At 44.5% G+C, this 15,927-nt stretch overlaps 1 protein-coding gene across 2 annotated transcripts; it reads left to right on the top strand.

Moving 5' to 3' along the window:
- The first annotated feature begins 109 nt into the window (after positions 1-109).
- Positions 110-15,077, top strand: IL5RA (interleukin 5 receptor subunit alpha). 2 transcript variants are annotated; one of them, XM_014251554.2, is made up of 10 exons: positions 110-193; positions 2,508-2,641; positions 3,817-3,962; positions 4,255-4,393; positions 5,010-5,142; positions 5,218-5,408; positions 6,377-6,522; positions 7,022-7,160; positions 8,441-8,537; positions 10,712-11,063. In XM_014251554.2, exons 2-10 carry the CDS (start codon positions 2,575-2,577, stop codon positions 10,773-10,775), a joined length of 1,122 nt encoding a protein of 373 aa, XP_014107029.2. In that variant the 5' UTR covers positions 110-193; positions 2,508-2,574; the 3' UTR covers positions 10,776-11,063. The 2 variants fall into 2 exon arrangements, with proteins under 2 accessions (XP_014107029.2, XP_014107028.2); XM_014251553.2 differs by lacking the exons at positions 110-193; positions 10,712-11,063 and adding exons at positions 13,123-13,204; positions 14,958-15,077 and having other exon boundaries at positions 2,551-2,641.
- Positions 15,078-15,927: the final 850 nt, after the last annotated feature.

Below are 15,927 nucleotides of genomic sequence, written 5' to 3'. Positions count from 1 at the left end.
TCCACCCTGTGGTTAAATCCACAGTTCCCTTTTTCAAGGCATGCTTATCTCTCTTGTCCTCTGCCATCTCTTCTGAGGTGCCAGCCCCGTTGGTACTTGAAAGGCAGCAGTTATGAAAGAAACCCACAGGGAGAGCACCCAGAGGACGGGGAACAAACAGACCCAACTCTTCACAGGACTTTGAGATCCCCAGGTAACCTCTGGGGGTGCCTGCTGTGCTTTGGCTCTGCCTCCTGCTTGCTTTGAAGACTGCAAAGGTCCTGCTTTTTAAAGTTGGTTTATGCTGGGAAAAGCACCTGGAATCTGCTGCTGCTTTGTTGCTTGTGAGGTATTGGGACATAGCAGCTGTAAGGGAGAAAAGAATTACTTTTAGGAGGCTGTATTTCGTACTTTGGATTTCTGCTGTCCTTCTAAAAGGAATATACTCCTTGCACGAAGGGAATATCCCCTTTACCCTCTGCTTATTACTTAGAACATAATCAAAACTTTGTCCTGAAAACTTATCATATCCATTTTTTGAGGAGCATAATCCTCTTGTAGCCTTCAAGTTACCATCTTTACTTGCATACACTTATTTTGATTCTCTTTTCAGCAGTTTCTCCCATGAAACAAGGTATCACTGACCGCAGTTTGTTCTCAGGGGTTGTGGTCTTACACAGCTGCAGGAATACAGCTTCCAAAAGCTGTGCTTTCAATCTTAGTCTGGCAGCAAGAAAAAGAAAAACAGCATTTTGGAAAGCAAAGCAAGAAAAATTAAACTGAAAAGAACAGGATAATAATTTAGGACTCATCTGAATTACAGTAACATTTCATATCCAGTTTCAGTTCAGTAATGTCCTGCACAGAAAATGTAAGATCTAATGCATGCAAGTTTTAGTCAGAAAAAAAAAAAATAAAAAAAATAAAAATATATATCTTTAGGATCTTTTTGAAAGTATAAGGGAAATAAAAATCAGAACGCTTAACTTTTCGTGAACAAATTAAAATAAAAAATCCACAGGTAGCCAAACCCACTTTAAATAAAACCAAGGGAGAGTCAGATATTGTAGTTATGGTAATGCCCCAGAACAACACACTGACATTATTCAAGCAGATGTGAATGCTAAGCACTTGCAAAACATGAGGCTTTTAAAAGTTGTTTTTTTTTTTAAATAATGTACTGAAGTCATTGCTTTTTCTAAGGAAGAAAAGAGTGAATGCTCTCAGCAACAAAACTAATGAAGCTTCTTTCCCAAAGCTGCTTTTTATTTTCAAGGATGTGAGGATAATGAATTTTTACTTCTAAATAGAGAGAAAAGTTATTAACGTATTTAATAGTCTCATCAGGTAAATCAAAGCAAAAGCCTGATGCCAGTAATTTGTTCAGGCATAAATGTGTGCTGTAAAGAATATTTGTCCCGTTGTCTGTGATTTGCTATGTTTTGGGAGAACCAAAATGCCTGGCCAAGATATCATTCCATAACCCAATGCAGACAAAATCAAACCCTGGCTTCCCAGGAATAATTCATCAGCAAACTCCCGAGTTTCAGCTGGCCTCGTGCACATTTGGGCTGTCAGGAAAGCAGAGAGGCACAAAATGTGAATATAGATAATGAGGGGACTTGGACATTAAAAACACACTCCACTGTAGATGATGTGTCATTTTAATGAACTCAGCACTCAGACTGCACTTTAAAAAATAGTTACTGTACAGCAGAATTATTCCAACTGTGATCAGTGGGAGTGCTTCCAGTCCCTGGGTTATTCCTGCTCATTACCATTGGAAAATATTATGTTTTCCATGTGAGCAATTGCTGTAGTGCCCCAGGGAGGTGGTGAGATTGGGCTGGGAGGGTGCATTTCTCTTCAGTAAGAACATTTTGGAAAGCTGCTGTTCTGCATGCCCATATTTATATTAGGTTATACATGAATGATTACACAGAGATTTTTTTCTTCTGCCAGTAATTCATGAAACAATCCATAGGAAAATTCTGGGTTTAAGCATTAAAAATTATTGTTCATTTAAATTAGAAACAAACAAAGCAGTTTCTCTTATACCCAATAATTAACGGTGGAGAATTAGCCTTGAGGTGAGCAGTGACTGTGTCTTTAGAGAGCCTGATTGAAGGAACAACAAGAAAGTAAATCCCAGTAAGCAGCTATTTTATATGGAATGGGAGCTAAAAATACAGTTATTTCTGTTCTTGGAGGAAATGTGACTCTCCCCAAAGCCAGTCTACACAAACCTGACTCACTTTCCATGGAGAAATGCTCTAATTCCATGGATGTTCTGAACATCCCTACACGAAGGTTTGAAACCAGCAGCTTTCCAGAGACGGCTGGCAAAGGGAGCAAGATGAAACGTGCTCGGTGGTACCTATATTAAATTTAGCCCCCACAAGAAGCATTTTCCTGCAAGAAAAGAAGAGTCTATCCCTGCAAGGCAGCGGTTTCACTCCTGTGATCGTGGGGACAGATCACAATGCATGGTTTGGGTGTTTAACCCTTGGGTTTGTGCTCATTTTTAGCTCCTGTGACACGGTGACAGGGCACGTGTGCTGATTCCTGGCTGTGCCCATCCATCACCCAGAGCTGATGGCCAGTGGGATGCGAGTTTTCCTGCTCCTCCTTTGGACAGCAAACACACCTCAGGGTGCAGGAGGTGAGGAGTTTCCAGCTGCTGGGGTGGAGCTCTGGCGGGTGCCCAAGGTCTCTCTCTGTGCTGGGCACGGTTCTACACGTGGATAAAGCAGTCCCTGGCATGCCTTGGGCCCAGGATGAGGGGTGACCATTGCTGTCCTGCTTCCTGGGACTGGTCCCTGTCCCAGATTGTTCCCAGCTGGTGCCTGGTTTGCTGTGGGAGGAAAGAATCTCGAGTCATGGAGACACAACTTGTGTTGGGGTTTTCTGAGCCTTTATGGGGCAGTTTTCCTGCTGCAATGTGTGTGCTTGCAAACTGAACTCCTGGGCATCAAAGGCTGGAATCACAGGAGAAGAGAATCATGGAATCCCATGGGATTCATTTGGGTTGGGAGGGACCTTAAAGCCCATCCAGTTCCACCCCTGCCATGGGCAGGGACGCCTTCCACCAGACCAGGGTGCTCAGAGTCACACCCAGCCTGGCCTGGGACACTCCCGGGGTGCTGATGTCTTGCATTTGGCAAATGAGGGAGGGCAGGCTCTGAAGAACTGGAGGGGAGCAGATTGATTATTTCACTGCCCTGCTATTTATATGCTAACATTTCCCCCAGCATGAGATCCTCATTTCCATGGGAGCTCCAGGAATCCTTCTTGCCCTGTCATTTTAAATTATCGTTCCCATCCTTCTATGTTTTCTTCCATTTGTGCTTAATTCCTCTGTTCATCATTTTGGTTCTACTCTCACATGCAACTTCTTGTGGCTGTCAACCTTCCCTTTGAAAGCCTCCCACGTTGCCCTCTCCTGCAAGCTGATGTAGGTGAGAATTGTTCATGCAGCTGATCACTCCATCAGCCCTGTTTCTTACATGTCTCTGTGACAATGAGGACCAAGATGAAAACTCTGAACCTAATTATCAAGCCAAATGTAATACAGCATAGTAATTTTCAAGTTAAATCTGTTGTAAAAATTTCATTTTTTAGGCTAAGCTTTAATAAACTCTTATTTGATGGGATTCTGGTAATTTAAAGTTTTTTTTTGGTCAAATATCAGAGATACTTTACAAGGAGCTGTTGAAAGAATATAATATTGAAATGAAATTATTTGCTTGTATTGCTCACTGCTTGCAAACAGGTATTGTACTCTAAACAATTCACTGGATTGGACATTCATGGATATTTCTGTTTTCTCCCTTCCAGTTCAGGTTTTGCCACCTGTTAACTTCACCCTCAGTGTCTCTGCATTAGCACAAGTGCTGTTACACTGGGAACCAAACCCTGCTCAGGAGCAAAACAACTCCACCATCAGATACGATGTGAAAATCCTGAGCCCTGTGCCAGAAGAGGTGAGAGAAGAAAATAAATCAAGGATCCTCAGAAGGCTAAATCCCTGCTATTCTCTTTTATCTAAACACATGCTTTGGGAACTGGAATTCCCTCTCAGCCACAGACAGAGCTCTGCTGAGCCTTGGGAACTGCAGTTTTCATCTTGAGGGGAGGATGGCTCCTGGCTTTAAGTACTGGCTCCCCGTTCAGCTCAGCTCACTGAACTCACCCCAATGTCTGGCCCAGTCTTGGCAGGTCCCTTATTTTCCCTCCCATCCCCTGGGGTGTTGATTTGGTGTTTTTTATTTCAAGTATGACACCAAGAGGACTCACAGTGTCCGAACAGCAGCGCTTCACAACGGCTTCTCGGCTCGCGTGCGGACCTTGCTCCTCCAGGAGAACCTTCAGCTGAGCAGTGACTGGGTGGAGAGAAACCTCCCACCTCTGCCAGGTGAGAAAACCCAGGGAAGGGCTGGATTTTGTGTTCTGTCCCAATCTATGGACTAAACATTAAAAGGTGATGGGTTTAGTTCTTTAAAATAGAAATACAGCATTTTCCACTCTACCTGCTATGAAAGGATTTAGTCCAAACCTTTCTCTACTGCAGTGGAGCCTGGGGTACATTCTGGAGGTGCAAAATGTCAATAACACCTATAAAATTTTCTAACAACGCCCTGCTAAGGCTGAGTTAACCTAGGGTGGTGCACCTGAGGAGGTTGTTGCCTTGTTCCACATGAAATACACGGTGCTGCGTGGCACAGCTTTATTCACTCTGCTTGGGAATCCTCAGCCTTCCCAACCCACAGGCCTGTGTGCTCAGGAGGAGACCTGGATGCCTTGGGAATCTTCATCCTTCCCAACCCACAGGCCTGTGTGCTAAGGAATAGACCTGGATGCAACAAATCCAGCTATAATGACCCAAACTGGAACGAAAAAGGATGAGAATTGGATGCAGCAGGCACAGCTGTAATGGCCCAAACTGGAAGCAAAGTGTTTTAGCAACAGGAAGTTGTTATGATTTTTGCAGTGAGGTTTTCTTTTTGCTCTGTAATCCCTTTCCTCTCCAGGTGCTGCAGAGACCTCTGTCACCAACCTGTCCTGTGTCACTCATGTCACCATCCCTGGCAATGTCTCTCTCCGTTGCACTTGGCTCCCTGGCCAAGGGGCACCAGAAGACACCAAATACTTTCTGTTTTACAGGTTGGTGTTTGTTCCTTTTCCAGCCAGCAGTGAATTTCTTTAAGAGCACCCTGTCTCACCAGCATTTTAATTTAGGTATGAGACACACACTGAGGAATGTCCCGCTTACACCAAAGACAAGTGGAACAGGAATGCTGAATGCAGCTTTTCAAGTACTCAGATTGAACCTGGCGAGATCGACAGCCTCATTGTCATTCACATTAATGGCTCCAGCAAACGTGCTGCAATCAAGCCTTTTCAGCAGTTATTTAACCAAAATGCCATCGGTGAGTAGGAATACATTAAAAAAATACATCAAAAATACCTAGCAGGATTGTCAAAATGTGAGGAAATTCTCTTGGATTGAGTGGTTCTCGATGCAGGTGAAAAGATGTGTTGATTTTGTACAGTCATCTTAAGCAAATTAGAAGAAATTACTGTATTGTTTTAGCTAAGTTGGATTTTAATAATCTATTTTAAATTACAGAATGGCAAGACTAAAAGCTAGTAAAAGCAATTAGTATTCTGTTTGTTAGCCAAAGCGTTATTCCCAATATTAATTTTCAGTTGATTTAGTCAATATAGCTTAAAACACAGTTTTTATTGCCCTTAATTTTTCAGCCTTTCTTTAAATGGAATAAGACACGTGGTGTTCAAGATAACCCTGTCCTGTGAAGGAAGGCATTAGTGTGGAATAAAAGAGAATATCAGCCATGATTGTCTATCATCTTTCATCCACACAAATAATTTACTTTCCCTCATTAGTTCCATGCCTTTTTCTGTTTTGGTAAACAGATAACAGTTCTCTTTTTCATGACTTCACTAAGAGAAAAAATCACATATTTTCTTCTTAAAAATCATCCCCATAACATTAGCTGAATTCCTTTGATTTTCTTCCATTTTTCAATAACTTTCCTGGCTACATCTGCATTTTCTTTTTCCTGGAAATGAAGTTTTCCTAACTGTTCTATCATTAATTTAATACTTCTGTGGAAATTGATTTAATAAATTCCTCTTTCCCCAGTAATCTAATTTTCCAAAACTTTCAAGTGCATTTTCCAAACTGTTTTCCTATAACTATTACCAGCAATGTAGTTGTTCCTCCTAAATCCTTATCTTTTCAGTCCAAAAAGGGAAATAAATTCAATAATTATAGGTCTTACTTGGAAACATTATCAGGTTATAAAATGCTCCAGTTTTTAGTATTTAAACTTGCCTCTATAAATAACTCACCGGTATGGTTTTCTTTTTGCAGAGAAAGTGAATATTCCCAGAAATATCAGCGTATCCCTGGAGCAAAATGATCTCCTGGCCACGTGGGAGAAGCCAATTTCTCCTTTCCATGAGGAATGTTTTGAATATGAGTTTTATCTCATCAACCTGAAGTCAGGTAACAAGCAGGTAATTGCTCCTCCAGCATCCAAGATTATCCAACATTCCTGTCCTCTACAGCTGGAATTTGCCTTCCTCTTTTCCTCAATGCCTTTTATACCTGCAACAAACCATCCCCAAGGAACCTGGGAAAGCAGGACAAAATTGGATTTATTCAGTTTATGCATCTGGGTTCAGGACAGTTTTTACCATCTTGAAAATGCTGTGTTGAGAATCTGGAGGAAGAATGGAAAAACGAGGCATTTTTCAGGAATTTTCCCTGGAATGTGGGTGTGTTAGGAGAAGTTACACCTAGAAAAATGAAGCTCTTAACCTGCAAAGCAAGGCCAGCAGCTTGCAGTTAATAAAAACAATAGAAAGATAAATTATTTGAATTTGTTTTAAAAATTTTGCTTAAATTTAAAATTTAAACAATTTAAATTGTTATTTTTTTTTTTTTAATTTCAAATTATTTAAATTTGATTGAGTCTTAATTCATCTCTAACAGCACAAATTGGTTTCCTAACAGATCCTGAAAATCTCCTCGAACAGATTCCGAGTAGGGATCGATGGCAGCAGCAGGTATTCCATAAGGATCAGGGCCAACCACAACCACATCTGTCGTGCCCAAGGATTCTGGAGTGACTGGAGTGAAATCATTTATGTTGGTAAGAATTCCCATTATTCCATTGCTGGGGAGCAAATGCAACACCCAGGAGCGTGTGCAACATCCCAGAATTTTAACAGGAAACAGGAAAAATAGGGATTTGAAGGAAAAAAATGGACTTGTTAATGCCAAGGAGATTTTAATCCATTCCATTAAAAATAAACTCCTTGCAAGGAGCATTGAGTTTAGACAGTGCTTTGTGAATATGCCCAAAAATTGCTTTAAACTCAAGGCCTTTTCTTGCATCTCTTCAGTTTTTTCAGGTGTTTCCCTGCCCTCATTATGGTGTTCATGCTGGAAATAAAAATGAGAGACCATGCCAACCATTAATTCACTGAAATTATCTCACCCCTTCAATGCTGAGGGGAAAAGGAGCATGATTTTAACATCCTTTAGCATCTTTTAGCATCCCCATGGCTGGGGAGCAAATGCTGCCTAAATCAGGAGTGTGCCCAACATCAGAGAGTTTTAATAGGAAACAGGAAAACAGGGCTTTGAATTTAACTTACTGAAATTATCTCACCCCTTAAATGTTGGGGGGAAAAAAGAAGATGATTTTAGCATCTTTGCAGCCTGATCATTTGCCCTACTCTGTTTTGTGTTTCCTGCTTGCTGAACAAGTTGGAAATAACAGTTCCTTTATCACTGCACGTTATCAGCTGTTTGTTCTTAGACATCCCCCTTCGCTCTTATCTTTGGTGTTTCTTAACTTCCTTCTTTTCACTTAAAAAATACTCTCTTACACTCTCCTGTTTACTACATTTCCCTTCTTGTATCAGGAATTCAAATTTTCAGTGTTTTGCCTCCTTTCTCCAACACATCCCCTTGGCCTCCCCACCTGGCAAACACAGAAAATTCATTCTGATGGCAAAAACAAGTTGATCTTCCCTAAAAATGTGTTTAAATCCCAACAATGTCCAAGGACAGGACCACTTAATTCAGTTTTTCTCATGGAAAGGAGTTTTTAGGGGCTTGTTGCAGTTCATTGGCACAATACAGGTTCCTGCCACTTTCTCAGCCACTAGTTTTCTCCTTTACATCAAAATAAAAGAAAATTATTGTTGAAATCAGAAATTCACTGCCATGAAAACTCTTCTTGCAGCTCTGCATTTAATTTCTTATTCACAGTTATCAAGTCTTTGAAATCTACATGTTTATTTGTGAATGCAACCACATTAAACAGCTGATGAAATATTTACAATATTTAAATCCTAAACACATTTCAAATAATCTGTACTAAAATAATACATTGAATTTTTTTTTTTTTTCTTTGAAATTCAGGGCAAAATAAACTGGAGAATTCCATAGTCTGGATTCTCACTCTGCTTTGTGTTTCCATGTCCTGCACATTGCTGTTTGTTGCTATAATATGCAAAATGTAAGTATTAGCTTATTTTTTTTCTTACAATATAACCAAGGACCAGGTATTCAACAAGTGTGGGGGGATGTCACAAGCTTTTGCTTAATTCTGAGAAAAAGCTGAGTTTGCCTAAATATACAAAGCAAAAATAATGAACCTCATTAGTTATCAGTAATAACATTCAGCAAAATTGGTGAGGTAGGAGAGTTATTCAGTTTAATCTTGTACAACAACCCCATGTATTGAGTGAGGTGAATTTGTTAAAATTTGTTAAAAATCTGTTTGTCCTTATTTCTTCACTTAAAAGCATCTGAGTCAGTGATTTCCCCAGGAATCTTCATTTATCCCTGGTGAAAGCTTCTCAGAGCATCCCTCATGGCCAAAATACCCAGAGTCCTGGTGTTTGATTTGAGTACTTGAAATATTGAATTAATTTTTATTATCCAGAGGCTCTGGATGCTACACAATAAAGGCCAAAACTCCCCAAATGTGCAGTGAGGAAGCCCAGCTAGGTGGGATTTGTGTTTGTGACAGTCAGATCCTAAGTGAGGAATTAAAGAATCCATGTAATTAGGAGTTTCTCCCTGAAACATGCAGCAAGCAGCAATTACCAGTCCACAACAAACACAGCTCCCCTTAATGGAAATGCTAATTCCTTATTAATTTCTTTAGTGCCTTTTTATTTATTGCCAGCCTGATGCATCCCTGGCTGTTTTCCTCTCCCTGCTGCGTTTCTTTACCCAGTAAAGGCCTTTAAAGGAACAGGAATGTTCCAAGAGGATAACTGGCATTAACTCTGCCTGCGTGAGCTGTTCCTAGGGCAGCTGAACTGGCAGAGCTGTGTCAGGAGGGATTCTGGCAGCAGCAGCACAGAGTTTATTCCCATGTCACACACTTGTCCCCAGCTATGCAGCCTTGATGTCTTGCTAAAAATCCCCAAATTTGTCTTATATTTTTCTTTTATGGATTGACCTGGAGCTGGAAGTCCTCCCCTGCTCCAGCATCTTCTCCAGCTCTCTCCTCTCTTTGGGACAGCAGAACCAGCTCCAGTTAGCAGCAGTCACACTGCTCCATGCTTTCCTGTGGAGTTCTGCAAGCGTTTGAATATTACATTTACCCCCTTTGGAGATCCTGGAACACATACAGGGGGAGAAATAAATCCAGGGTACAATTCTACTCGACTTGGAGGTGCTGTACTAATGCATTTTATGATTTTAATCCAAATTTCAGGGAGCTTTTCCAGGTTCAGCTGCTTGCTGCTACCTTGGTTGCTTCCAGGAGTTTCTCTCCAGTATAAAATTCCCAGACACCCAAAGGCTCATTACTTTCTCTCTTTGCCAATTTCATCAAAATTTTACCTCCCTGCTACACTAAATTTCATGGAGCTGCTCACCTTATTCCACCCTTCCCTGCTGCTCCTTGCTCCTGCTCCTTCTCTAATCCCCAGCCTGCCCTGGGAGGATGGGGAAGTGTAAGAAGATGAAGCACAGGGCTGTACCTGCAGATATTAAAAAAAAGAGAAACCAAGCAGGTTTCCCAGATCTGTTTCATTAGTGCTCTCTGTTTTTACTGCTCTTGAAAATTCATGAAGTGCACTCTGCAATTCAAGCCATGGAATCGTTTCAAATTCCATGCGATTTGCGGCCATTATAAGGAATTTCATTGCAGCAAAGAGGTCTATAAATTTTTCTGTGCACTTGCAGGCATCAGGGATAAAGCCCAGCATTTGGGAGGAGTGCTGCAAGGCAAAGGGGCCCTCTGGGACCCTTAGGACAGGCTTTTCCCTTCGCTCACTTGCAGAGGCTGATGGGGTTAGAGACTTGATAAAAACCACAATTGAATGTTTGCCTGGTTTGCCCTGGAGTGAGCAGCTTCTGTACTTCCCCAGGAATATCATTTTCTCCTGGAGGTGAGCCCACAGGAGGATGGAGTCAGTAACTTGCTCTGGCATGAGGGCACTCAGTGCTGTCCACAGCCCAAAATCAGTGTGGTGATCCCCCCTGTTCTGCACCCCTCAGCAGCCCACGAGCAGCAGACACCAGCCAGCTTTGGAAAAACTCCACGGGGAATCTCAGGGGAGACACTCTGACCTAGAGTTAAAACAAACACTTCCTCAATCTCATCACAGAGCGAGGAGAGCTTGTTCTCCTGCTTGTTTCTCTTTGCTTACCTCTGCTTTTTTCATGTCACAGCCTGTGGGAAGAGTGGAAATTTCAGAAAGACACAGCTCGAAACCCAGAGACCCTGCAATGCTGATTTAGGGCACGAGGGTCCTGTGGGGTGTGTCCAAGGTCTGAAGGTCCAAGCAGTGATAATGCCTTAACCTGTGTAGACAGAGACACCTGGGATGCTTTTTGTCACAAGATCTTTAATGACACAACTCCGACTTTTCTGTAACCTCCAAAAGAGAACAGAAACGTTCTGAGGGCACCACCCCAGCAACTCCTCCCTGCAAAGCAGCCCCCATGGACACACTTCTGCCTCATTTCTCATGGGCACCCTTCTTTAAGTGTTCCCCTTCCAGAAGTGATGTGTAATTTATGCTTTTTGCTGCCTCAATAAATAATTTTTATATGGCTCCATCAAAATCTTTTATTGGCAAACAGCACGACAAGGGACACGCCAAGTCCAAGTAGAACCAACTCTTGCTGGGTACTCGGCACAGCAGTGGCATAAATCAGAGCTGAAACGAGCTGCAGGTGGAATGATGTGGCCTTTTGAAAAGTGTGAGGGCTGGTGGTTGGAGCTGTGAAACCAGCAGTGCAAAGCTACCCTGGGTAAGGGCACAAAGGCCTGACCCTTAGGAGGAGAGCTGGGAGATGATGGAGATGATGCCAGATGCTGCAATAACAATATTGGCACTCATCTTCCTCCTCCTGAGCTCCAGCAGCAGCTGCTTTCCTGTCCCACCCCAGTGGTGGGGAGCAAACAGCCTGGCTCTGCTGTGTCCAGCATTTCAACAAAAAAGTGGAAATGTTTCCCCCCAAACACCTCACACCCTGTTTTTCCTGCCCATATTCCCATTTGTGGCTGCGCAGTTCCCTCACAAAGCCTCATCCCGTGCAGCAGAGGGGAGACATCCCACAGCTCGTGTCCGTGGGGTGAGCAGTGGTGTGGCCCTTCCCTTCCCCTCATCATTAGTGAAGCATCAATGTCACCTTCAAGGCAGCAGCAGCTCAGCCAGGAAGGTTTAGCTCCAAGCTGATAGACAGAAAATATTATTCCTCCTCACCAGGAGAATAGTAATAGGATAAAGGTAAACTTGACAGACCTCAGAAAGCTTCTGGAAGAAGAATAGTCCTAAGAACATAAGCACCGAACTAAGCAGACATCAGCTGTTGGAATAAATCAGTGAGACTCCATTTTCTTCATGCAGAAAGCCAATTCTTTATTCACAAAGCTCATATTGATAGGAAATATCAGAAGGCACTGTGATAAACCTAATTGTGCAGTGATGCAGTAAAACTCAGCTCATGGGGCAGTAAGGGCTACTGTGTATGTCTGTCAAATTCTCTCTCTAGATATGTTTACATTTTTCCTTTGTGGGTTCTCACGGGACAAATCTTATTGTTTACACATATGCATTAGTTTTTCACCCTCAGAATTGTGTTAAACTTCTCATTCTCCAGATAGCCTCACACGGGAACTTGCAAATTGCTTGTTAGCTGCACTTAGCAGAAATGACAGGCCAGCTTTGGCAGTTTTAGCAGAGCGAGGCCTGACTTCATAAAGCCTTTCTTTTATAATTCTTCTACTTGCCTAGGACAATCAGCTGTGGGATTGTCATGAAATAAACGGGGCAGAGGAGCAGACCTGCCCTTGCTCAGTCCCACACCCTGAACACGTCTCTGCTTCCTCCAGAACAGACCCTGGGTACCAATTCTGGGCTGAGCATTCTTCACTCAGGCCAAGTTCCCATGAAAACCTGCTGGAGACCGCGAGAGTGTTCCAGCACCTGGAATGTGAGCTCTAAGCTCTGGGATGTATCAAAGACAAGGAAAAGCTCCCTGTGCAGTGCCTGCTATCACAAAAACCCCTGTGCTGCGAGCCCAGCCAGGGCTCAGGCAGGGAAGGGGGTCTCAGGAGGTGTTAGCAGGATGAGTTATTACAGCACTGAGCAGAACCATTTGCTGTCAGCCGTCCCTGGTGCCTTCCCCTACCCGGCTCCCTCGGCACACAATTATTTGTGCTTGCTCTCCTGCCACGAGGCACTGGCAGTTTATGGCCAGAAACCAAAGCCTGAGCACGAGGCAGCTTGTCTTGGCTGTCCAAACGAGGGACATGACAGCAGAGCCCTTGGGAAGAGCAGGAGCGTGAACAGACGGATCAGAGCAATTCATTTCTCTCCAGACAGCCCGAAAAGCCTGGCCTGGCTGGGAGCGGCTGCAGAGGGAGAGGCTGGGGACAGCCTCACCCACCTCCTCCTGTCACCTGCCTGTCCCCAGGGCCCAGAGGTGCCCAGCACAGCTGCCCAGCCCCAGTGGGGACCGTTCTCCCTGGCTGGAGGGGCTGCAGAGAGCCCTGGCTGCTCCTGGGGCTGAGCACACGCTGCTGCTCCTCATCCCCCAGGAGCAGCAACCCTCTCACATCCCTCCACTTACAGGAGCCACCTTTGGAGGAAACTGTTCCCACCAATCCCAACGCCCAGCAACAAATTCCGAGACCCTTTCCCAATTGACTACGAGGTAAAATAACATTTTATTTATTTTTTTTTTTTAACTAAAATAAATACTTTTGTTTGTGTGCTGCTTTTTCCCTGTAAGGCTGAGAGCACAGAGGGTCACAGAATCATTAAATCTCAAAAAAGATCTCCAAGACCATTAAGTCCAACCCCATGCTCACTAAACCCATTGAATTTAGCAATTCCTGAGGCTGGTTTTGCCATCCTCACTGCTGTGGTAATTCTCACCTTGCTGTGTGGCTGTTTCCTTTGCCCTGGATGGGTCCCAGGCTGCTGCAGCTCTGGATCTGCCCGTATTTGCAGATGTTGTGTTTTGGGAAGGGTTAAAAATGGACAGAAGGATTAAGTGCTATTGTCGGGTGCTTTGTTGATATACACCGAATTTCAGGCACACCCGTGGCTCTGCCTTTTGTAGGGAAATGCAGTTTCTACCCAGGCAGGCAGAGAGCTCTGCCTTGGCAGAGACTGCAGGGTGACTCCTGGAGAGCTGATTTTGTTCAGCCTAACAATCCAAAATGTTTTGCTCCTACTGTTAAGCTGGACTTAAGCCTTTCTGCGTTTGCTGTTACTTCTGATAAAAGCATTTACCTTACAGGTAAGATAAACCCCTCATTGTCTGCTCAGGGGAAGGGCTGCTCAGCAACTTGATTTTCATTTGTCCCCTTGGAACAGGGGTTTAATTTTTTGCATATTGTTCCATGGTCTGGTCAAGGAGACAGGCTTAAAAGATTATCATATAATGTTTGTTTTTAATTAAATGGTGTAAAATGCCACGACTCGGGGCATCACAGCTAGGAATATGAGAAATAACAAATATTAATGCCGTGGCTAGAAAATGTGAGCTTGCAAAGGCAGGCTCACATTCTCAGCAGCAGCACTGCCTTGTTTTCAGTCTACTCAAAGTTGGCCATGGTGGGTGACACCAGCCAGAGGATTTCTGCTGGCAGCACAGCCACAGGGCTGCTGGCACTGCTGAGTCCAGGTTCCTGCTGAGGTCACCAGGGAGAGGGAAGCTGCTTGTTGGGGACACTCAGTTCCTAAATTCGGTGTAAACAAGGGTGAGGAGATGAAAGCCCTGCACGTGGGAACCTGCTGGTCCCTGCTGTGTCACCTGCCACCCTGCAGGGCTTCCCACAGCTCAGCCACTGCTGCTGCTTCCTTCTGCAGCTCACCAGCCCTGCACTCTTGTTTGTGCAGCTCTGGCAGGGTGTGGCCCCATAAATGGGCTTTGCTGCCCTGTATTGAGAAAAATTCCCGTGCCTCAAACTGTGATCCCTCACTGAAAGAGTGGCCAGGCCTTGCAGAAGGCTCCCCAGGGAAGTGGTGGAGTCACCATCCCTGGAAGTGCTCAGAACCCGCTTGGATTTTGGATGTGGCCCTTTGTGATAGGGTTTACTGGGTGCGGTTGGACTGGATGATCTTGGAGGTCTTTTCCAGCCTTAATGATTCCATGATTCTGTGCCCCCCAGCTCCTCCTGGGCTCTTTGTCCTTGGCTGCAGAGGGGTGGCCACTGTGGTAAAATGTGGCAAATGTGGAATTTGGGGCTGCAGGGCTCGAGGGACAGAGGATGAGCAGCTCTGTGAGAGCTTCAGCCAGAGGGTGAAAATCCTCCTGTCGAACCCAATGCTTCTGAGCTCCTAAACCACGCAACATTTTGGGTTAATCCCTCTCTAAATGCACCAGTTTGAACTCTGAGCTCTGCCCCAGCCCAACCAACCCCCCCAGCTCCCAGCTCCAAGGGGTGTTTGCTTTGCAGAGAGCACGGACCTGCACCAGCTCCACGGAGACCGAGGTGGGCAGCCTGGCTGAAGGCTTCTCCTGCAGTGTCCTCGATGACTCCGTGTTCTGAGAGGCTCCACAGTGTCACCCACCAGCGCTGGAGAGGGCTCTGTGTCACCTCTCTGTGGCCCTGCTCCCAGTGGGGAGGAGAATTTGCCTTCACCAGGTGCCTTGTTCAAGCAGGATTTAAGTTCATGGCACAAAAGCTGTGTCGGGGGAAAAAAAAGCTTGGAAAAGAGCAAATGGATTCATTTTTTTCTGGTTGGCAGCTTAATCTTTTGGATGTTTGTTTTACCTTTACAACTGGAGATGCCAACTGGGTTTGGCATGGCCCTGTGGATGCAGCAAGGTGGTCCTGGCACTGACCAAGAGGGGTCAAACACTGCGAAAAGAAGAAAAAAGTTGTGAAATACCCAGTGCTGTCACTCCCAGCGCTGCACAGCAAGGCCACCATGACAGCAGGGACGCTCACCTGGCCTTTGCTGATACGCTTTGTAATGAAACTGTGAATTTCCACCGGAAAAACATCCATGGAAATGAAATTCCTGGGTCAAGTTGGGTGTGCCTGTGCAGCCAGACCGCCCTGTGTGGGGACTGTGCACAGCCAGCATCCTCTGCACTGCTGAAAGGCACCTCACCTTGCTCTGGCAGTGACACAGCTCCGTTTTGGGATGGAGAGGAACACCTGGGCTCAGCTCAGCTGGCCAGAGCGTGGTGCTGATCACACCAAGGGTGTGTTTCAATCCCTGTAGGGACCACTGGACTCAATCCTTGTGGGTCCTGTCCAACTCAGAATGCTCTGTGGTTCTCTGATCTGTCTCAGGACTTTATAAAACACCAACAACTTCTGGATGTTGTAGGTTATTTAAGACAAACTTTGCTTGTGCTGCTCCTGTCAGCAAAGCTACACTGTGCCTGCTCCTTCTGTACACTCGGGTATCACATTT

This window comes from Pseudopodoces humilis, chromosome 13 (assembly GCF_049639895.1).
Source record: "Pseudopodoces humilis isolate 2021_Gansu_Grassland_sample_001 chromosome 13, ASM4963989v1, whole genome shotgun sequence".
Taxonomy (NCBI): Eukaryota; Metazoa; Chordata; class Aves; order Passeriformes; family Paridae; genus Pseudopodoces; species Pseudopodoces humilis.
This window is presented reverse-complemented; position numbering and strand designations above follow the sequence as displayed.